This window comes from Typopeltis vanoorti, chromosome 9 (genome assembly GCF_054136105.1).
Source record: "Typopeltis vanoorti isolate ZY-2024b chromosome 9, IOZ_Tvanoo_1.0, whole genome shotgun sequence".
Taxonomy (NCBI): Eukaryota; Metazoa; Arthropoda; class Arachnida; order Uropygi; family Thelyphonidae; genus Typopeltis; species Typopeltis vanoorti.
The window spans coordinates 18,621,545-18,646,949 of NC_143557.1; the positions used below are offsets into that span (position 1 = coordinate 18,621,545).

Below are 25,405 nucleotides of genomic sequence, written 5' to 3' on the forward strand. Positions count from 1 at the left end.
GTAGTCTGTGTCCTGAGCAGAAATCAAGTAGGTACTTACCATTATTATTAGCCTTGCTCTTTTCTTTATGTCTGGTGGGATTTATTTCCAAATCTGCTATTTAGGTCTCCAATAAAGATTGCCTTTAACATTTTCTTGATGTCACCTTCTCTAATGATTCTAAAAATCTCTTCCCTTCCTCAGGAGAGCCTTCAGTGGGATGATAGGCACAGATAAGTTTCATTGTCCATTTCCCCATTTTGACTAATCATTACCTGGAGATGGATTAGTCATTACCAATTCCATATTCCATCCTAAGATATGCACAAATTTACATGGAAAGAAGATGCAAGAAATAAGAAAATCTAGTTATTGTTGATAGTGATATCTTCATGGAATGACACAAAGTTAGGTATGGGATTTGAAATAGGAAATGATCCCCATATAGTTTTGAGCAGGATAAAAGTGAATATCAGACTGAAAAGAAAAATATGTAAGAAACGTACCAAAGACAGACAGCTTTCAGATGTGAACTAGACTCAAATACACAAATATTATCAGAGAATTAAAAAATGTGAGTTTGAAAACAAGAACCAAACCTTAGATTTGGTAGCCAAATATGAGATAAAAAAACAATAATTGATTCAGCCAAGGAAGCATGGTGGACTGCAGTTAAAGAGTCAATCCAGGACCTGAGAGAATATTGAGAAAAATATAATTTAGCTATGTTCTGTGTAAAACTTACTCAACAAAAGTCATGGAAAGATTTTGGAAAAATAGAAGGTAATATCACAATGGTTAGTCATTGTGATATTAGCAGTTAGTGAAGGAATTATGAGAATATACTAAACATGTATTAAGTTTTGTAGATCTGAAAAAGGCATATGATAAAGTGCAAACAGATATTAAAATCATACAGTTATATATGGTGTAAAATGATGGTTTGATGTATAATCAGGAATAAGAAGGATGTCTTCTAAATTAAAGATACCAAGAAATTATATACTTGGTTTAATCCTTTATCCAAGTGTAAGCAAACAAGTTTGTGCTTTGAACTATTTTCAGGATCGGGGCAACTCATATATAGAAGCTTATGACTTCACATCACTTGCCTTAGTATCCCATAATGCATATCCCATAAATAAAGCATTATGGTACTAAAGCAAGTGATATGAAGTCATAAGCTTCTATATATGAGTTGTCTCGATCCTGAAAATAGTTCAGGCAAAAAAAAAAAAAAAAAACTTGTTTGCTTACACTTGGATAAAGGATTAAACCAGGTATATAATTTCTTGGTATCTTTAATTTATAGTATAACCAAGTGGAGAAACTCCGAACGAGGATGTCTCTAATGTACTGTTATTCATCATCTTTATGGATCACATTATGAAGAAAGTTTAAATCAGGTATTGAAGTTGAAAATATTTAACTCATCTCTTTATTTTATGCAGTGTACTATTAAATAAATACACTACAAGGTTTCAGATTCTTTAACTAAATTTAATAATTGTTGATTTGAAAATCAGCAATCAAAATACAAACTGTCAAAATGGGCAAGAACCTGGAAAACATCAATTGTATTCTCAATGTGTAACCTAAAAATACTTACTATATAGGTACGATTTTTAGTGATGATGGTAAATCAGATTTAGAGGAAATAGACAATAGAATTAACAAAGCTGGTATGGTGAGGTGGAAGAATAATTTTATATGCAGTAAGAGAGAGAAGTTAGCTGAAACACTGAACTAGCAGAGTACAAGACAGCAGTTTTCAATATGTTAATCTGAAACTAGATTAGAAATAAAACATTTTGTGAAAGACTAGAGACCACAGACATGAGAGTTCTAAGAAAAAGTAGAGAAGTGAACCGATTGTATCAGTAGCAGAATCATAAAAATGAAGATATTAGAAAAGAAATGTTAACAGTGGTAGAATTCAAGAAACTGCAAATACAGCTAATCCAATCCTTTCTTTCATTTTTGCATAGCGATCAGCATTTGTTATGGTAAAATTATGGATGCTATTACCCTGTTAGTGTAACTTTAATTTAATCTAAACCAGGATAATTACCCTACATATCAGCCTTCATAGTAAAATCAACATCTGGAGTGCACACACACACATATGCATATATATATATACACACACACACACCGTATTTTTCGATAGATAATGTGCACCCCAACATTTTCATCACTCCTTTTGATATATAGATAATGCGCATGCACTAACTAGCGGTAGAATTAGGAAGTACAGACAGAGGACGGAGGAATTCTTTAAAAGCACGTGCATTGCTAGTAATCGTGCTCTTGTAACTAGTTGTATTGTTATTAAATCTGAATTACCCATGGAAGACAGAAGTACTTCTCGGAGAAAATCCTACACAGTTCAAGCTTGAAATGGTAGAAGTAGTAAAGGAAAAAGGGAATCGTGAAGCTGGTAGATTGTTCATTGTTGGAGAAAGTAGTGTTCGTGAATGGCGAAAGGCTGAAACAGTCCTGAAATGTTTACATATGAGGAAACGTGCTATGAGGTTTAGAAAGTGCTTGTGGCCAACCATAGAAAAAAAACTGTTTGTGGCCAACCATAGAAAAAAAACTGTTTGATTGGGTTGTTAATGAAAGAGCTAAAGGTTTGAGAATATCTACTGTCCGTGTATTGCAGGAATTGAAAAGAATTGTGCAAAACGATAATATAAAGGATTTCAAGGCCTACCCATTTTGGGTTTTTGGATTTATGAAGAGAAACAATTTAAGTGTGCGCTCCTCCACTAGTGTTGGACAAAATCTGCTGTGCGACTGGGAAGTGAAAGTAGCTAAATTTCGTTTATTTCTGAGAGAAAACTTGTGTGGAGTTGATGCTTGTCACTTTGAGAATATGGATGAGGTTCCCATAAGTTTTGACATGCCTAGTTCTAGGACTGTGAATCTGAAGGAAGCAAAAGAAGTTTCAGTTGCTACAACAGAGCACGAAAGGTCTAATTTTACTGTGGTTCTCTGCATAACTGCAGATGGTTCCAAACTGCCACCGATGGTGATTTTCAAAAGAAAGACTTCCAAAAGGTTGTGATTCAAAGTATATTATTGTTACTGCTAATGATAAAGGTTGGATAAATTCCGAGGTTATGAAATTTTGGTTGGAGAATGTGTGGCGAAAGAGAAAAATGGCATTTTTCAACCCAAAATCTTTGTTAGTGTTGGATTCGTGTTGGGCACACAAGACAGCAGAAGTTAAAACAATTGTAAGTATTCCAAATTGGCCTTCATTCCAGGTGGTTTAACAAAAAAAACTCCAACCCCTTGATCTTGCAGTAAATAAACCATTCAAAGACAATTTGCAGGCTAAGTGGGAAGACTGGATGATGTATGGCATCCATGAATATAACAAAACAGGGCAGATGAAAAGAACGTCATATAAAGATATAGTTACGTGGATTGTAGAAAGTTTTGCTGCTGTAAATGAAAACCGTGTTAGAAATGGTTTCATTAAAGCACAAGAGAATGCAGTGGTGTCTGGTGACAATGATTATGAAGCTGAAGAAATACCAAACGAAATTTTTAATGCAATTGATTCTTTCAATATTGAGTCTGATGAAGAATTTTTTAGATTTGAATAGTGTAATGTTCAATAAATATTAAGTAATACTTCTACCTTAGTTTTGTTATTACATTTGATTTACCTCTCATACTTTTCAAATGTATACCGTGCATGTTAATTTTTAATGAATTTAGACTTTTTTGTATAGATAATGCTCACGTTATCTGTCGAAAAATACGGTATATATGCACACAACAAAACAAGGTAACATTGAAATCCATGCAGTATGTCAAAGTATCGCTAATTTGTAAATTAAAGATGCCAAGAATTGGTTTAATCCTTTATTCAAGTGTAAGTAAACACAGTTTTAACATGAAATGTCTTCACAACTGGGCTTCTTGACATTGACTTCACATTGCCTTTGCATTCCATAATGCAAAGGCCCCCCCCCCCCTTTTTTTTTTTTTTATGTGTATAATGCTGTGGGAAGGATTACTACCCAGACCAGCTTCAGCCTTTATTGAGGAATGTTAAAGTGCAAGGATGTCTTCTCCCAAAACTCTGAGTGATCTACAAGATCCCTCTAAATCTCACTGAATGAAACTAAAGGATAAGTAACTCATCACTCATGACCTGAATCACCCCAGGATAGGAAACTCAGCAATGGTTCCACCTAATAACAGCAAAAACCAGACACTGAGAAGAACCTCTCTACTCCTCAGGAAGCAAGCTACTATCAGTTGGACCCACACCCAGAAGGAATACCAAAGTTGAAGTAATGCAGAAGTCATATATGATATTTCTCATACACAAATAGTGAAAAGTTGTAAATTATTCTCATTCAGAGATGTTGAAAGTTTTTTCACTTGGTTATACTGTAAATTAAAGATACCAAGAAATTATATTCTCAGTTTAATCCTTTATCCAAGTGTAAGCAAACACAGTTTGCATGTGAAGTGTCTTCACACCTTCCTGACTATATAATATCTTGGTATGGAATGCTAAGGCAATTGATGTGAGGTCATTAGCCTCTGTATACAAGAAGCCCAGTCTTAGAGGCACTTAACATATAAATTGTGTTTGCTTACACTTGGATAAAGGATTAAACTAATAACGTAATTTCTTGGTATCTTTAATTTATAGTATAACCAGGTGAAATATAGTATAAAATTGTGTTTGCTTACACTTGGATAAAGGATTAAACTAATAACGTAATTTCTTGGTATCTTTAATTTATAGTATAACCAGGTGAAATATAGTATAACCTAGTCAACAAATATCACTAGTTTTGTCCACCATTAATTCTAATAACCTGACCTTTGATGTTAAAACTATATCAAAGCTCGATTCCTTTTATATATATATATATATATATATATATATATATGTGTGTATATTGCAAAAGATTAATTTCACTCATATTATCCTCTAATTAAAAATACTACTACATGCTAACAGCATTACTGGACCCAATCATTATTCGAAATAAGGGTTCAGGCTATCAAATTGTTACTTGGAGTCCTAGAGCAGGGGATTACTGCCTAATTTGTGGCTATACAAAATAGAAGTGTGTCAAAAGTGCACCATGCATATTGTTGAGTTTTGAAGTGTTAAGTGATTATCTTAGTTTATATTAAATTCAAGTTATTATACTAACATAGTTTTACCACCACAATGAGCTGAACTAAGTTTATATGGTCACTAAAACAGAACAGAAGAAAAATGGCTACCAAAACTGGTGTATGGTTCAATAATAAAAAAAAAAAAGAGGTCCAGGGATAAGTTGATGTTGTTTAAAGCTATCTTAGAGGACGAAAATGTTAATGTGATTGGAGTCTGACAAGTAATTAGTTAATTTGGAAGAAAATTGTTAATTTGCAGCTAGTAATAATTCAGACTTAATCACGTGGTACTATGATAGCATTCTGTACACACTTTTTTGTTTGATAATGATGAAGAAACAAAAATCTAAACAATCTGATTTTTTTTATTTTTTATTTTTAGTGACATCCGAAACAAATACATATAAGATCTAAAAATATGTAATATGTCATTCCTCTCTGATATGAATATTTGTGATCTTTGGATGGTGGATGATTTTTCCAGTCTTGGTTTGTGATTTAATTTAATCCGTCCCTTATTCTCTGCATGGCACTGTCTGTGTTTGCAACCTTTCATGAATGGACTTGATATTATTAAAAAAAAAAAAAGGAGGGGGTAGTGTTAGCTGAACTTGAACATCCGAATAGAAGTGTAGATGGACATAATTCAAATCATAAATGAGAAAGAAAGAACTGCAAAATACACCCAATTCTCCATTTATATGGAGATTGGTTCCAGAAAAAAACATGTAAAAAAGAATAGAGTGCATATGAAGAAATGGAAAAATGGTTCCAGATATGAGCAAGTTATTTTCAAACAAAGCATGAAAATCATTGAATAAAACTATTTAATTTTAATGGAATATTTTTTTATTTTAAATACTTATTTAAAGTATATACATATGTATCTTTCTTAAAGAAAATAAAATAGAAATTCGAAAAGGCTCAAATAAACCATGCATACGGTTGTTAATTAAATTTTATTTGCTGTCACTTTCTGACAGAGTAGCCACATTCTTTTGTGTGAGACTGGAATTAAATCACTTCCATCACTTGAAACACTTTGGCCGTTCTGTTCATACTGCAATGGCAAAACATTTTCTTCAGTAAAAGGAACTAAATTAGCACTAATTTCCAATAATTCTGAAGGTTGATTTTTTTTTTACTACGAATTCTGTAATTAATCGTTGAAATCCTGTTTTCATTAGATCTTTGTATAATTCTTCATATCACATCATACATGACTTCAGTTCGCGTTTAAACTGTTCAGCTCGTTCAGTATTTGGATCATGTGTAAGAAAATGACTGCAATTTACTAGCCATTTGAAGCCCTTCTTTAATTACTCCTGCAATGAGTGCAATCTCTTCATTATCATCACTTTTTTCTTTTTCATCAAGATTCTCAAGGACAGCTTCTATTATTTCAGCACCAACCATCAATTCTTCAATATCTGCAGACGAAAAATCATCAAATCCTTCTCCACCAACTGCATGTGCTAATCTGATGATATTGGGATATTCAGTTGTATGCAAAGGTATGGGGTTTTTCTTTTTCACACATTGTGACCAAGTAGCTTTCCAGCATGCATTTGAAGTTGATTGTTTCAATTCTGATAACCAACTTAGCAAGTTTGAAGCAATCCAAAATAGAAAATTTCTTCCACACATCAATAACTGTCAATAAATAATTATTATCCAATTTATCCAAAATGTATTGGAACGTTCTTCTTATGTAGTAAGTTTTGAAGGTAGCGAACACACCCTGGTCTAGGTTGTATTGAGGATGTTTAGGTGGCAGAAAACAAAATTCCACATTTGGGTGTTCTAAAACAGAATGGCCAGGTGCATTGTCTATAATCTATAAAACTTTAAAGTCCAGATTTGTTCAATCAAATAGCATTTAACTTCTGGAACAAAACATTGATTCTGGAACCATTCATTAAAAATTTTTTTTGTAAGACGCTTTTTTGTTTGCCTTTCAGTGCACTGGTAACGTCTTAAAACCCACACCTTTCATTGCCCACTGTCTTAGGGATTGCTTAATGAGTAATGATATTATTATTATTATTATGTGACACCTCCATGAAGTCCAGAGACTCATCGAGGGAGTGTGCACTAACAGCATCGAACGATTGAACCCTTCCAACTACTAACCACGCTCAAACTTGCTTAACTTTTTTCTTGAGCCATTAGTAGCAGAGGCTCTACCAATCGACCAACCTTTGCTGGCCCAGTTCTCTTATCTGCACCCTTCTGCTTCCAAGAACCAGCGACAAGTGAATATAATGGATCATCTGTCAGGTTAACTTCGGAGAATTCTAATTACAAAAATTGATTTTTTTTGTTGTTGCCACAATTGTCTACATTCTGTAGGCTAGAGTAATCTTTGATATTTACATCGAGGGGGTTCCCTAAAATTCAAGTTTAAGTACATACGTACCATCCTAGGAAATTATAATTATAATGGAAATATCCTTTGTACCAGAACTGAATTCAAAGAGAAATTATAAAAATAAGTGCCATTTCAACCATGTAAAATCAAAATATGCCATGTAAAAAAAGTCCATGTAAAAAGAGAATTAACTGTATTATCATTATACAAAAATGATCCTTCTAAATAAGAACTTCAAGTATTTATTTAGGTAGTAAGAAATATGGATAGAAGGGGGAAATCTGGTAAATTAACACCAAACATGAAGGTAAATTGAATCTGAGGCAGTTTCAAAAATCTCCAAGTGAAAAAAAATTTTTTGCCAAGAAGGAAAGAAAATAGACATCGTGATTAATGGAGTAATGTTATGTTATCAGAAAGTTTTTATGTCTTATATCTTTAGTCATCAGAAAGTTAACTGAATTTTGAGTTATCAGAAAGTTAACTGAATCCACAAGTAAAAGGACTCTGGTTTTTGAAGACTTACAGCAGGATAGGAACAAACCCAGATTTAAAATGTGTAGAAAAAATTGTTACTGTTTCTAAATATTTCTGCACTTCTTTCATAGTAATGACACTTATAGATACAGAATTTTCAGTTGTAATCATGTTTTAGCTTAAGAATAAACTACTCAGAGAAATGTAAGAAAATGGAAAATTTTTATTAATTACCTTATTTTTGATTTGGCTGAACTTTCTGATAACTCAAAATTCCTCCCTTCTCTTTCCTCCATGGCAAATGATTTTTCACTTGGAAATTTTTGAAAGTGTCATTCATTAGAAAAATGCAAAGAAAATTGTTTAAGATAATTACCACACAGAGCATGTTGGTGAATTTTTCTGCCTAGATAAGAAAATGGAGGAAGTCATGATAATGATTTTAAAATACTTTAATACATGTGAAACTGAAACAAGTTGAGTGAAATGCATTAAGCAAAACATTGGTATGCCAATGTTTTGCTTAACAAATGTTAAGCAATGTTAATTACTAGACAATGTTAGTTAGCTCAGTTGAACATTTTGAATAATTAATGAATATTAATGCTAGAGTTGTAAAAATTACACCAGTTGATTTGTATTTTTTAAAATCTACATAAACATATTAATTTTATTACAGAATTCCCAATTATTCCAGAGTTATGAAGTTAAATTTTTTCTATACTTTATATTTGGAGTTCTGAAATGTAATAGTAAGAAATCAAATCAATGTTAGACTACTTTTCCGTATAATTTTTTAAATTCATCTATAGTAAATAACTATCGATTTCTCTGATAATTTGCTTAATTTCTCTCTGTTGCAACTTGAAAATAATAAATTTAGTTTAATCCTTTATTCAAGTGTGAGCAAACAAAGTTTGCACCTGAAAATATCTTCAGGACTGAGGTAAGGTAGTACAACACCAAGCAACTCGCAGCAAAGGTGGCCAAGCTACCATCACTCCTATCTCAGTATATCCCATAATGCAAAACACATCTCCTTGCGAATATATATAATGTTATGTATTAAGGGAAGGACCACTACCCATACTGGTTTCGACCTTTATTGAGGTCTCGTCAGTGGGAGCCAGGCCCTGAAGTGGAGATACTAGGCAGAAGCACTGGAGAGGTCATCTTTACCTATAGGAGTTGCCATAAGGTGTGCCACCTTATTATTAAATTACTCTGGATTTAGAGAAAGATGTTGAAAGTTTATTTTTTACTTGGTTATACTATAATAAATTTAGTTTAATCCTTTATCCAAGTGTGAGCAAAGTTTGTGCCTGAAAATTTCTTCAGGACGGTGATAAGGTAGTACAACATCAGGCAACTCGTAGCAAAGGTGGCCAAGCGACCATCACTCCTATCTCAGTATATCCCATAATGCAAAACACATCTCCTTGCGGATATGTATAATGTTATGCATTAAGAGAAGGGCCACTACCCATACCGGTTTTTACCTTTATTGAGGTCTCATCAGTGGGCAATGCCTAGTATCTCCACTTTAGAGCCAGGCTCTGAAGTAGAGATACTAGGCATTGCCTGGTGTTGTACTACCTTACCCCAGTCCTGAAGATATTTTCAGGTGCAAACTTTGTTTGCTCACACTTGGATAAAGGATTAAACTAAATTTATTATAGTATAACCAAGTGAAAAATAAACTTTCAGCATCTTTCTCTAAATCCAGAGTAATTTAATAATAAGGTGGCACACCTTACGGCAACTCCTATAGGTAAAGATGACCTCTCCAGTGCTTCTGCCTAGTATCTCCACTTCAGGGCCTGGCTCCCACTGACGAGACCTCAATAAAGGTCGAAACCGGTATGGGTAGTGGCCTTTCCCTTAATACATAACATTATACATATTCGCAAGGAGATGTGTTTTGCATTATGGGATATACTGAGTGATGGTAGCTTGGTCACCTTGCTACGAGTTTCGTGGTGTTGTACTACCTTATCCCAGTCCTGAAGATATTTTCAGGTGCAAACTTTGTTTGCTCACACTTGGTTAAAGGATTAAACTAAATTTATTATAGTCTAACCAAGTGAAAAATAAACTTTCAGCAACTTGAAAAATATAAAGTAATTACAATTTCTTCTGATATTTATCGGTGTTGAATAATAGGATTGAGATAGGTAATCAAAGGATTTTTCTTTTGTCCCATAATAAATAAATCTGCTATTTTACTTTGATCTTTTTCAGTCACACAGTCATCAAAGGTTACTAATTTTTGTTGAATCCAGATTAACAACGTCTGTCATATCGTCAAAGTTTGAACAAAATGTTTCCTTTTTTTAAACTTTAAACAATTTAACGATTTGTTCCATAAGATAGAAATCTAATTTGGATCCTCAAATTCATTTGGTTTTCTGTAATCCTTAATTTTAATCATTTATTTATAATAAAATTTAGCTATAGCTGATTTGTATATTAGCTACATTTGAATTATATTTTAGCTGTACTTGAATGTTATTTTATCTGTATTTCATTCTTAATAAATGAATAAAGTTGAAGCTTAATTAATGTTTGCTGAGCAGAACAGATTTGAGAAAGAAGGATGATGAACAACTACTAGATGCAAAACAGTGTAAGAAAATTTCTTTCAGAATTTCATATATTGATTACTGAAAGATTAGTAGGAGGTGAAGAGAGCAAGAAACAAATCTTAAAAGCAATAAAAAAAAAAAGCTTTAAGTGAAACATTCAATTCCAATAGAATATCTAACTAAAAAAAACTTAATTCAGGACTTGATATCGATTACTTGAAACAAAGGGAATTTAGATTACTTTCAGAGTTGAGTTGATCAGTAAACTTAATGAGATTGATGAGAGTTAAGAGAAATTGGAAAATTAAAAAAAAAAAGTAAAAACATTGAAACTCTCAGACTGCCAAAAAAAAAAAAGCATAAAAAGAGAATGAAGAAATAAGAATTTATTTAACAGGTCATTTGAATGCATCTGATAAAACTATAAATATACTTAGATTTTATAGAAAGAAATTAAAAGTTGTAAGATAAAGTATGTCACCTTTTGTAATGTTCTGTAGGTAGTAATCTCCAATAAGTGTTTTGTTGTGGTTAGCTAAAGGTTTGATATTTGAGAAACTTCTTATGCCATAAGCATCAAATATGAACATTTTAGGCCATTTCAGGCCTCCATTAAGCAAGATGGTTGTCTCACACTGGGGAATGAAATTCCTCTCCCACCTAAAGACAATCACAAACATCCATGGAGGGATTTGAACTCACAGTACTTTGGTTGGAAAGCAGATTCACTAACCACTGCCAACCGGCCAGCATATGAGTAGTTTTCAATATATGTAAACATTGGTTTGTAACAAAGCCTTACAATCTCAATTAATTACTTACCTTTAGGAATAGGTGTATTAGTTCTCTTCTCCTTGCTCTTTATTATTATCTTTCATAGATTCTGATTGTGTAACAAAATTCTTTTATCCATGCTATATATATTTCTTAACTGCTAAACTTCACTTGAGTCTCTCCCATTAATTAAATTCAGCAAAGTTGCAGATTATCACAACCATCATATCCCTTCACAAACAGTGAATATTTTCTTATCATCCATTAAAAGTATGATGATCAAAATTGTAAGTCGATTCAATGTAGAATTTTATAAGGATAACATTTCAAATCTTTCATTCTGCATGTGAATTTTATTTTAATTAAATGAAGAGTGCTGTTAACTTAGTTTGTTATTCAATATGATTCTTGAACTTAAAATTCTTATCTACTCTTTCAAATTCTGTCACTTCACATTATATCTGTTTAATGCTACTTCTATCCACTGCATATATTACATTTATGCATATTAAATTTTCTTTCTTCATTTCTCCTGTTCGTTTCTATATCTATTTTCAATTAACCCAAAGGAAATTTATTTTATTATTCTGCCAAACTTTATTTACATTTAAACATTTTATTAATAACTGTATTAAATAACAATGATTTTAGTTGATCAGGCATTCAGTTTTAGGTCTGTAATTATAACCAGAAATTAAAGAACTCTTTTGTAATTTTCAACTCTCATTTTTTTAAAAAAGCAGAATAGTCTTAAAATATACTTGGTTCATTTTTAGTTTTACAATTAACTTTAATTTTAATACATCATTAAGTAGTTACATTTTGGTACTCTAAACATTTTGTTTGTTTTTATAAATCTAGAGATGGAACCACAGATGTTACAAGAACATGGCACTTTGGAACGCCTTCTGATTATGAAAAGGTATAAATATTTTGCAAGCAGTTATTTGAGATGATTTGCATATATGTTGGTATATGGAGCATTCTGTGCAAAATCAACAGTGCCTCATGTTGCACATCATTACAAAATTAGATGAAATTTACGTTGGTAATCAGTGATTATGACTACTGCATAACAATGTTTTTTTTTTTTTTTTTTTTCATATTTTTTTAAATAAAATATATTCATCTGCCAAACATCCAAATTGTGCATGTTTTAACTCAAGGTCATATCAATGTTATTTCAACATACTCTTGAAACTTAGAAACCAGTTTTCATAGTTTCAAAATTAAATTAATGGTGAAGTTCAATCTGTAACATATAATTAATTCCTTCACTATTTACATGCATGTATTCCATTCATGATAATTTTTATTTTAATTTATACAGTATTACTTGTGAATCCTTCTAACTCCTCTCTCTATTTAAATCTAAATATACATCTAAATACTCTAGAGTTATTTTTAGATATATATGAAAAACAGAATTAAATTAGCACCTATATATCAGAAACAATACCATTTTCTTGTTGTCCAGGTACATACCACAAAAATCATAAATAAATGAATGGCAGTAGAACAGCTTCTGCATTATACAACAGAAATTTATAACCATCTAAACCATACACATTTAATCATTGATGTGTGCTGCTTAAATAAATAAATAAAAAAAAGTCCCATAGTTTTGAAAATAGCTTACTGCTCACTTCTGGCAGTATATCATGTAAAAACATCATTATCATGAAATTTCCCACTATGAACCCTCAAGTGGTATGCTGTAATAGTACAGCATGATTCAGTTTACATTATTACTAGCTTCCTATCAATGATTTCCTCCAAAATTGTTATTTGTCAAGACTGCAATATTGCCACATCTTACATTTTGGTCTGTTAAAACAATCCACACAGATCCACATTACTCTGGTCACTCTGAATACTTCTCCCCCCCCCCTTTAATTAAACACCTGTTTTGCTAACCATTATTCTCCCATTATGTATAAATGACCATACCACCATAGATTAGCTCTGCTCAAACATTCTTGAATGCCACAACAATCAAGTGCCTTTCTAATGTCTTAATTTTTAATTGATTGTCCATTCACTTCTAATTTTTCTCAGAACTCTCAATCTGTGATCTTTAGTTTTGGATTAGATATTTGTTTTATTTGTAACCCTAATCTTCAGACCCATCATCATCAAATTCCTGCCATGTGCATTCAAGAGGTGTACAGGATATGATAGTACTACATGGAAAATTTACATCACTACTAACTTCCTATCTACAATTTTTCCTCCAAATCAGTCTGTTACCTGTCAAATTCCCACATTATCAGATCTTATATTTCTATCTTCTAAGGCACATTTTACCATATCAATCCACCTATATCTTGGTCTATCTTCCTCCAGGTCTTTTTCCTGCTAACTTGGCAGAGAACACTTGCTTGCTAATCTTTTCTCTCCCATTTTGTTTAAGTGACCATACCACCTGAGATTAGCTCTGCTAATGCATTCCTGGATGCTGACAATGTCAGGTTCTTTCCTAATATTCTCTTTTTTAATATATTATTGCCATTGATGCCATCTGTTCACGCCTCTAATCTTTCTCAGGACTTTCATATCTGCAGTCTCTAGTCTTTGGTCAAGTGTTTTACTTCTGACCCAGCTCTCAGATCCATAAGTTAAAACTAGTTTGAACACTGTCTTGTATACAGCTAATTTAGTGTTCCGACTAATTTCTCTCTTATTCCATAAAATTTTATTCAGTTGACTTCCTACCATACCAGCTTTGTTGATTCTGTTGTCTATTTCTATATTTAATATACCATCTTCACTGAAAATCGTGCCTAAGTAGCCAAAATGTTTTACTTGTTTCACAGGTTCTCCATTCACAACACAGTTGACATTTTCAATGATTCTGCCTATTTTTATTGTCTTTGTCTTTTTATTGCTGATCTTCATACCATATCTATTACAACAGTTATTCAATTTAGTCAGAGAATCTTGCAGACTTGTAGCAGATTTATTTAGAAGTATAACATTGTCTGCATAAATCAAAGAGCTGAGATTATGTCTGCTCTTTGCTTTATTTATTACAACATCTACAATTTTGATATCGGGTTTAATACCACTTTTCTTCATAATGTGATCCATATAGATAATGAATAACAGAGGGATAATGTACATCTTTGTCTGACACCAAATTTAACATTAAACCATCTTCCTCTACTTCCTTCAATTCTAACAACAGACAAACTCAAATAAAGACTAAGTATTGCTTGATATAATGCCCCAATGACACCATATAACTGTAACATACTGAATGGTTTCTCTCTTTGCACCCACCTTGTCATATGCCTTTTCCAGATCTACAAAATTTAAATATAGATTTTTGTTATATTCCCATAATTTCTCAACTATTTGTCAAGAATTTATGTTTATCCTGATCCTGACAGCCATTATTTGGCCTGAATCCAGCTTGTTCTTCCCCAAACTTTTCTTCTACAATTCTTCTCAGCCGTTTCTCAAAAAATCTTACTAGGAACACTTAGTATGGAAATCCCTCTGTGATTCTCACATTCAGTTTTATTTCCCTTTTTATATATGAGTATTATGTGAGAGCTCTACTTCAATCATCCAGAATTCATCCCTCTCTCCAGGCCTTCTGAAGTATGCAATGCAGTCACTGTAAGACTTTTATACCTCCATACTTGAGCATTTATAGAGTCGAATATCATCTACACCAGCTGCCTTTCCACGTTTCAGACTGACTGCTTGCCTGTTGAGTGTTTGTTACATTGTGCTATCTCTGTTTGTTTCATTTAGCAATTTTTCAAAGTAATTACTCCATACTTCAAGGATATCTTTTTCTCCAGTTTTCATGTCACCTTTCTCATCTCTAATTCCATTTACCTCACTATTTCCTTCATTTCTGAGCTTCTTCAACAACCTCCAGAATATCTTGCCACCTTCTTGATATTTATTTTCTTTGTTCTTAACAAAGTCTTCCCATGACTTTTGTTTAGCTAGTTTTACATAGCATTTAGCTTTCTTACATTGTCTCTGTATTCTTTGAGAGCACAGGTTGACGTATTTGCCAGGAACTTTTGATATGCTTTCTTCTTTTCCTTAACTGCCTTTTTAATTTCCTGTGTCCACCATGAAGTTCTGATTTTTCTAACCTTACATGGCTCTCTGGCTGAATCAGTCACTGTTTTCTTTAGGGCTTGCCACTGAATCTCCAAGGTTTTGTTCCTGTTCTCAAACTCTTTAATTTTTTCTTCCATAATCTTTGTGTATTTTAGTCTACAGTTCATATCTGAGAGCTACTCAACTTTTATTTGCTTTAAAACTTTCTTGCATGCTATTCTTTTCAATATGAAATTCAATTTTATCCTGCTCAAGACTAAATAGTGATCACTTCCAATTTCAAATCCTCTGTACACTCTAGTGTCCTGCACCAGGGAGAAAACATCACTATCAACAATAACATAGTCAATGAGACTTTTCTTATTCCTTGCCTCTTCTCTCCATGTGAATTTGTGCACATTTTTATGTTGGAATATTGTCTTAGTGATAACCAGTCCATGTCCTGAGCAGAAATCCAATAGGTATTTGCCATTATTTTTAGCTTTGCTCTTTTCTCCAAATTTTCCCAATATATTTTGTGGTGGTGTTGGAGGTGGGCGGTAGATGGCGTTGATTCGTAGTAGAGGTAAGGTGTAGAGACAGTTGAAGATGTCCTCCCGCGATGAGTCTTCGGACTCCTTGGAGGTATCAGGAATAATAATAATAATAATAATAATAATATATTTGTATGTTTCCTACTCTGCTATTTAGATCCCCAACAAGGACCAACTTTTCCTTTTTCATTGTGTCAGTTGCTTTTTCTAAAGCATCAAAAAATTCCTCCATTTCTACCTTAGTAGAACCTTCTGTGGGACCATAGGCACAAATAAGTCTCATTGTCCAGTTCCTCATTCTGATATTTGTCCACATCACTGTACTTAATGTTGCCTGCCATTTGATAAGTTTACCTTCGTATTTAGTGTTCAATACCATAGCTACTTCTTTTTTTTCCCCTGATTGTTATTGCCTGAATATAACATTTTGTATTAATGCTCAGAAAGATCTCACCAGTTTTTGTCTTTTTTGTTTCTGTCATCTCCAATTATGCCAATCTGGTACTTATCCAATTCCTTAGCTAGCTCCATTTCTTTGCCATTCAGGCTTCTTATGTTGATAGTACTGATCTTGAAGTCTGGTGATTTTGAGTTGGGATGTGTTTTAGTATTTGTTCCAGTAGCTGACTTTTTGCTGTTTGCCCTGGTTCCCTGGTGAAAATAACAGGGGCCTTGTTTAAACTGGGCATTAAGTCTTTTAAAAAATGCGGCATAAGTAACGTGGTGGATGGTACTGAAGATGACTTCGTTTTTGAAGAGAGTGATAACAATAGTTCAGACAATAATATGAAAAATGACAGTAATGAGATGAGTGAAGATGAACTGAATGCTGCTGGTACAAGTTATGATAATAATAAATGAAATTTAAGGTTTGTGAATATTTTTATATAATAATTTTTTTTTCTAAAAATTGTCTCATAAACTTTATAGTCCGAAGCGTCTTTTCATCCGAAAAATACAGTATTAATTAAATTTATTTTAGTTAATTTTAGTCTATGTTGTAATTTCCTTAAAAACAATTCAGTTACGAATGACCAACCCTTAGCATAAGATGCTGAATTGACTATTAGATTGATTAATAAAATACAAGGAAACCATTTTTTTATCTACTTCAGAGCAATAATTTTAAATACCAAAAATATTAATGTAAATAACTATTTGGAAACATTGATCAAGTGTAAATGGATAAGTATTTTAATACCGACTAATTTCACCAAACTTAAGCTGTTGGCATCATCAGGGTACAAGCACTGAGGTTAAAACATATCACAAAATAGATCTTAACCATAAATTCTAAAAAATTATAGTTACAAACTAAAATAGCATTGAACGTGAATAATACACGTATCGCATGTACATGATTTACTAGTTGTTGCTAAGGAACATTGTATAGTTGGCATTAAAGTTCATTTCTTGTGTGTTCAAAGATCTAATTAGGGTTTTCCATATCTCTGGAAGTATTAAGCCGTGGTTCCTGTTACGGTTATCTTTGGTGCGTGCAACTGTGGCTGCTTCTTTAAACATTCGAGAGCAGTAGTCTTCCTCTGTGTACAAGACATATCAAGCCTGTCATCACATTTCTCCTGTCTGTTATTTTTAACATAACCAATGTATTCCTTCTGCCTAATCTCGAGGCTTCTCGAAGTCTGGCCAATGTAACTTGAACCACACAAGCATGGGATGTTGTAGACTCCAGCATACTTATAGAAAGGATGGGTATCTTTTGGAGATCGTAGTGGTTTACAAATTGTTTCTACAGGTTTGAATGTCACTCTTATTTTGTATGGTTTGAGGAAGACTACTGCTCTCGAATGTTTAAAGAAGCAGCCACAGTTGCATGCACCACAGATAATCTTAACAGGAACCAAGGTTTAATACTTCCAGAGATATGGAAAATCCTAATTAGATCTCTGAACACACAAGAAATGAACTTTAATGCCAACTATAGAACGTTCCTTAGAAACAACTAGTAAATCATGTACACGCGATACGTGTATTATTCACATTCGATGCTATTTTAGTTTGTAACTATAATTTGTAGAATTTACAGTTAAGATCTATTTTGTGATATGTTTTAACCTCAGTGCATGTACCCTGACGATGCCAACAGCTTAAGTTTGGTGAAACCAGTCGGTATTAAAATACTTATCCGTTTACACTTGATCAATGTTCCCAAATAGTTATTTACATTAGTTCTGTGATCAAGAAAATGCACGCTCATTACTAAAAATATTGTTGTGTTCTAGATCATACAAGTCACTAAGGAGTTACACATTCTTGTTCAGTAAGTTGTTAGTCTTCTGTATCAGATAAACAACAAATGGTGGAACTGTATCTTGGAGGCTTTGCTATTTTGGAATACTGAATAGAATCATTCATTTTGGTAAATTATGGAGACCACAACTGTTTTTGGAATAATTACTTGAATTTCCTGATGTTTCAACCTTCATATTAAGATCATTGGCTGGAGTATACATATACACACACACACAAAAAAAAAAAAAAAAAAAAAAAATAGCCCTGAACATTCCCCTTTATTACATGCAGTATGAGATATGCCATTTGACTACATGCACATATCACTAGAAGATTGTATGTAGAGTCTACACCATTACATTTAGCTGTAGCAATGATGTTGATAATGGAAGAAAAGATGTTTATTGTTGAGCATTATTTTTGTTCATACAGAGTTGGTAGTTTGTTTGTCATTTCTTTAAGTGTGCCCAAAGCAAGGGTGTTCTGCCATAATGCAGAGGACATTTGAGGAGATCATGAACTGTTAACACTGTTGAGAATCACGGGCATGTGTTGGAACAAGTGTTGCAGTCAATGCTGAACAGCAGTAAAACTTGAAATATCGATGTGGTCATAACAGAGAATCCTTAAGGAGCTGGGTGCCTTTTTTGTATGTCTTCCAGGTGGGTCAGTGTTTAACAGCAATGGATTACACTACACAGCGGGAACACTGTTCACGTGTACTGGCCAATGTCTAATGAAGATCTGTTCTACCTCCATTATGTCCAGATCTTAGATGTAGCACATTTCCATCTAAGTGGTCATGTAAAGAACCTGCAGGTTTCTTGAGACCTGAATTTGTCTTCTCTTCACAGTGAGAAGGTCATAGCATGGTCTGCAGTTTCCAGCCATGGTATAATTCGACCTGTTCACCCAGGATTTGCATAGGATGTGGCATGCAAAAAAAATTCCATTTTGTGCACAGATAATCCAACAGGACTGAGCAGTCTGTCATACACCACGTGGTACTAGAGCTTATTTATCAGAACACTTCCCATGGAGGCTCATTTTGAGATTCACAGAATTCCCTTACCCTTCACTTTCTCCTGATCTCACATTGCTTGATGCCTTCGTTTGGGGTATATTGAAGGAATGGTTATTCCACCATGATTTGCTTTCAAACCTTTATTAACTAAGGGATAAAATGACACGATATATCTCCAGCAGATATTCCAACCCTTGTTCTCCAAGATGACAGAGAACTTCACATGCACCACAAAATCTGTCTTGAAAGACAATTGCCCATTTTGAGCATATAATCTACCATCATTAGTGTTTTATTTGACCAAGATTCCACCAATAGTTGTGGATGTACGTAGCATCATCTATTAATATTAATAAACCTGTTTACTCCATAGCATATATTGTTGTAGTTATTCAGTACTGTTTTTTTGCTATACTGTGTGTGTGTTCTACACACACAAAGAATAGCTGTATTACATTTCAAACAGCATGCCAAAGTGACAATGATTTGATGAACCATTATTCTGCTGGCTTGATCTCTAATGGGATGGGGGGGGGGGGCATCAAAGCTATATCCTATTTATAACATCTTCAAAGAAAAAATTCATATTGATACTTTTAATACAGCAATATTGGTGGTCTAATCAATAATTTAACATAAGTATTTGTTATATGAAAACTAAGATCCTATATTACAACAGTCATAATAATGATTAACTCAGATCAAAAGGTTATGTGGGTAGAATATGTGCCATCCATATTCTTGGGATTTTTAGATCACCATTCTTTGTAAGATTAGGGTGATTGATTAGAATTTCACAGACCTTCTTAAGTTTATGCTCATACCACATTTTCGTGTGATGTAAAAAACAGGTGCCTTTCCAGTTAATTTTATGTAGCGTATTCAGGGAATGATCAGAAAGGCCAGATTTACCATAGTTATTAAATTTAATGTGCTGTTATAAGCTCTTTAATTTTGTAGGAGGTTTAAAGGTGGTATTAAGATTTTATTTTTGTATTATTCTGTTTATTTTATCTGATACCCCTTTAATGTATGGATGGCTACAAAAGTTGTTGACATGCAATGTTAGTGCCCAGGTTTCTGAGCCATAGGTGAGTACTGATAATATTCATTGGTTGAATACTTTGCTTTTCAAGCAGATGGATAAGATATTTTTGAAAATATAATTCAATTTCCCAAATGAATACCAGGCTAACTGTATTCTTCTTCTAATTTTGCTCTGTAATCCATTTTCAATGAAAAGTTACCCCAAGTACAAGAGGAGACTATTTTTATTAGCTCATCATCAAATTTTATTGTTTCTGCTCTTAAGTACCTATTGAGCAAAACTTTTGTTTTTTCTCTATTTATTTTAAGATCCATCATTTTGTTTTTTTATGTTCAGTATATTTATCATTTCCTATAAGTTTTGTGCTGATTCTGAAATTAATATAATATGATTATTTTACCTTTATTACTTTAATATGATTACTCAAGGTGCGCTTAAGCCTTAAAACAATAATCTCTTTATTATGTGGGAAAAGTAAAGTCAGTCCCTATAATTGAAAGCAACTTCTTCTCCAGACCAGTTCAGTAAAAATAATAACATTGTTTTTTACTGGATGAGTCTCTTAAGTATACATAAAAATAGTGAAAGGTTTAAAAAAAAAACAAAAAAAAACTTAACACATTTGCTACCAACTACGAGTATACTTGCAGTTGGTATATGAGCCTCACAAGCCAACTACGAATATACTCATATGTCGATTACTGCCGGCAACGAGATTACTCGTACTGACCTTGAAGAAGCGAAAGTGCTTGGTGTGCAGAGTGTAGCTGTGAAACTGTGTATACTCATACTTGGTATATGGGCCTCACAAGCCTACGAATATATTCGTATGTTGATTACTGCCAGCAACAAGATTACTCATACTGACCTCGAAGAAGTGAACTTGCTTGTCGTGCGGTAACAAACCATGCCCGAGGAGCGTGGCAGCGAACGTGTTCAATTTGGTGCCCCTACTCACTAACCTCATATCAGTTTAGTAAAAATTAATGTTCAGTGTAGAAATTTTAATATCTAAGTAAGAAAAATAATTAAAATTTCAAGAAATAAACTTAAATTAAAGTACCTGAATGCCCCATCTCCCATACTCCTCATCAACTAGTAAAATGCAAAATATTAATTTAATATTATAAACACTAAACATATAATATCAAAATAATATAAAACTATATAAAATCTATTTAGTATCCTTTCAATATCAGTCTTAAAATTGATATAGTGAAGAATCAGTTTGCAAAAAAATAATTTCTGCAAAGAATTTTCCCTGGAGGAATTTGCTTCCAAAGAATTTTCCCCTAATGAATTTTTCTGTTGAAGAATTGTGTGATAGTGATTAACATACTATAAGTTTACAGCTTTTGATGGTTCAGATTCACATATAAAAAGGGGAGGTGGGTTCGAAATTGCTCTTTCAAGTAAGTTTCCTCTCTCTTTCTAGTTTCATTTAATAGTCATGTACTCTTTTAAATGAAAAACTACTGTTAACCTTAAGATAATAAGATTCAATTAACAGACATGCATGGAAAGATTAGACTGTTGCTGTCATCTTGAAAGAATTCCTGCAAAGAAGATGATGATGATGCAGATTTTACCAAGTTTTGTTCTTTTATTCTTTCTTGGTTTTTCCTGAATGCTCTGCTAGCCGGCCTGGTTGGCTGAATGGTTAGCATATCTGCTCTCCAACCGAAAGGCTGCGGGTTCGAATCCTGCCGTGGGCATGGGTTCAAAGACTCCTTCCTCGATGAGTCTTTGAACTCCCTGGAGGTATGATGTAGTAATAATAGTATTTGTCTTGTCTTTTTAACTAAATATTCTATTATGCGAAAGAAATCAGTTGTTTGTTTAATAGTCTTCCATGGACTAAACTCAAAATTAGTACACACCATTAATTCTTGACATTTTCGTAACTATTCAATGAGCTCTGCACAGCCTGCATACTTTTGCCTCAGAAGTTTGTGTATTGAGAGTAAATTTGTCTTGTTTAAGAAAATAATTTCTTCTGTCTAGAAGTTTATTTTGTGGGTAGCAAAGTACCCAAGGTTTATATTGATATAGCAGTTCTTTTGGGTTCTCTGTACTTACACATTTGCAACTTTAGGGTGAGCATCTATAATCACTATCGTATTCACTATCATTTTGCATATGGTTAAAAGGTGGATTAGAAATTGCTTGACATATTTTTGTTGTTTCATGAGATACACAGCATTTTTCCTGGTATTGAAATCATTTCAGTTGAAGCACTCTTCTTACCGAAGTGTGATGGTTTTTAGAGACCTTTCACGATTGTTATGTTTAGGGTAACTTATTGTAGTTTTAAACAAGCATGGGATTGACTGAGCTAATGTAAGTAAATGTTGTATTTTATTTTACATTTTTTATATGATATTGTTGGCATGGCATTATGTGTGGATAAACAATGGTTGCAAAGACCACATTGCAGGATTTTATTCAGTGCAGTGCGTGTGTGTGTGTGTGTGTGTGTGTGTGTAAGTGAGAGAGAGAGAGAGATGCATTCATTGAGAAAACTAAAGAATATATGGAAGGTAATTAAAACTGGAGAGAGAGAGAGAGAATGTGCATTAAGTGTTTCAAAAGTGAGTGTCTGTTAGGTGACGAGAATGCAGCAAATATTAGTAGAGTAAACAGTACCAACAGTAAGATGGAAAATGTTATTAATGTCAGACATAAGACCATGGAAATAGAGAACAAAATGGACATTCATGTAGTACTGGTCAAGTGATTATTATGGGGGACTTCAGCTATGGAAATATAGACTGGAAGGAAGAAAGATCACATGGCAAGACGGAAATAGAATTCATACACCTTCTGAGAGATAATTACTTAAGGCAGCATATGATGGAGGGAACTAGGAGTAGGAGAGTATTGGACCTGGTCATAGCATCAAAAGAGCTATCCATAACAAAGGTGACCACATTGTCTCCAATTGGTGAAAGTGACCATGTGGTCTTCACTTGGAAGATTGTAAAACATGAGGAATATTCTGTCAATAAGAGGTATATATATATATATATATATAGAACCACAAGGCAGGTGATTATAACAAGCTTAGGAAGAAACCTAAATCTGTGGCATTGTATAAAACACTGCAGTGTAAGGATGTTAGTAGTGCATGGAATGTAGTTAAGTGTCATCTAGAGGAAACAATATTAAATTGTATACCTATGTTAAGGAGGGCTAATCAGACATGAGTGAGATGGGTGAGTAATATCATTAAGCATGAGCTGCAGAAGAAGAAAATGCTGTGGAGTGTATATAAAGAAAAAGATAACCAGCATGGCAAGGAAGGCAAAATCAGATTATGAGAAGAATCTAGCCAAGCAGGCCAAAGGAAATCCCAGAGTTCCTTTGTTATATGGCAAGTAAGGTTAAGAATGACTATGGAAGAATAATCTAAGTGAGTGATGATGGTCATGAGGAGACATAAGCAGATAAAATAGTTGAGTTATTGAGTGACCACTTTGCAAGGGTATATCATCCTAGTGAAGTTACCACTTTAAAATATGTGACAGACACTGATATGGGAACAGAGGTAGATGAATTGGAGGTTCTTAGGATATTGCAGAATCTCAATTTAAATACAGCTTTATGATTAGATGGGATATCAACTACAGTTTTGTGAGAATGTGCAAGGGAACTTGCATTCCCTTTGACCAAGCTGTTTAATTTAAGTCTCAGCTCTTGTATAGTTTCAAGGGAGTGGATAGATTGCAAAATAATACTCTTCTGTAAGGGAGATTCTCAGACTGCAGGAGCAAATTATAGAGCAATCAGTATCTCAGGCACAGTGGTAAAAGTACTAGAAAAATTGCTCAAAAAGAGAATTCATGAATGGGTAGATAAAAATTTGATTCTGTACGAGGGTCAACATGGCTTTGTGAAGGATTGGTCATGTCTTAGTAATTTACTACATTTTTATAATTGATAACGGATGAGTTGGATAAAGGAAATGGCTACCCAATGATTTTGCTCGAGTTTGCAAAAGCATTTGACAGAATACCACATGGAACTCTTACACAAATTAAAACAAATGGGGATGGATATGACACTGGTTAAGTGGATAAGAGAGTGGCTGCTGGACAGATATCAAAAAGTGGCATATGGAGGAACAGAATCAAGGCAAAAACAGGTGACTAGTGGTGTACTGCAAGGTTCAGTGCTGGGATCATTGCTGTTTAATTTGTACATAAACAATATAGGAAATAACCTGAAAGGAAATATTCAGTTGTTTGGTGATGTTGCAAAATTAGGTAGGGTAATAGTTAATCAAGGAAATGTAGAGAGGCTTGCTGGAGGATTTAAATAGGCTGTCAGTATAGATGAAAGATAATGAGTGTCAGTTTAATTTTGAGAAATGTAAAGTCAAAGAGAAATGTAAATGTAGAGAGGCTTGCTGGAGGATTTAAATAGGCTGTCAGTATAGATGAAAGATAATGAGTGTCAGTTTAATTTTGAGAAATGTAAATGTAGAGAGGCTTGCTGGAGGATTTAAATAGGCTGTCAGTATAGATGAAAGATAATGAGTGTCAGTTTAATTTTGAGAAATGTAAATGTAGAGAGGCTTGCTGGAGGATTTAAATAAGCTGTCAGTATAGATGAAAGATAATGAGTGTCAGTTTAATTTTGAGAAATGTAAAGTCATGCATTTTGGAATAAATAGATCACAAGCCATGTAACACATCGATGCCACTGTACTCAAGGACATAGAAGAATCTAGAGACTTAGGGGTGGTGGTAGTAGACAGAGAGTTAAAGTTTAGAGGATATATTACTAAGGTAACCCATAAGTTTACTTTGCTATTGAAGAACACATTAACAAGTAGAGTTAAGAAAGTTATTGCTGAATCTGGTTCCCTGGGTTTCTTGGGAATGAGGAAACAGTGGAGAGGATTCAGAGGTGAGTGGCTGGTGGAATGTTCCCTATGAGGATTGATGGTGTGTGAATTGCAGAAGTAGTTGATATGAGAAAAAGAAGGGATATGATCGAAATATTTAAATTGCTTAGAGGGTCTTATAGGACTCACCACTTGGCTAGTTGAATCCCTGGAAGTTGAATAAAGGTATAGTTAGTAGGGATATGATACTAGATTTTTTGCTA

General features: G+C 33.4%; 1 protein-coding gene across 3 annotated transcripts in view; it reads left to right on the forward strand.

Annotated features, from left to right (window-relative positions):
• Positions 1 to 25,405, forward strand: part of LOC150102909 (xaa-Pro aminopeptidase 1-like) — a 416,385-nt gene that overhangs the window by 251,739 nt on the left and 139,241 nt on the right. For all 3 annotated transcript variants that reach the window (XM_090398386.1, XM_090398385.1, XM_090398387.1), the window contains one exon: positions 12,208 to 12,268. In XM_090398386.1, the coding sequence (XP_090254512.1) occupies positions 12,208 to 12,268 (61 nt within the window). The remainder of the gene's footprint in view (positions 1 to 12,207; positions 12,269 to 25,405) is intronic.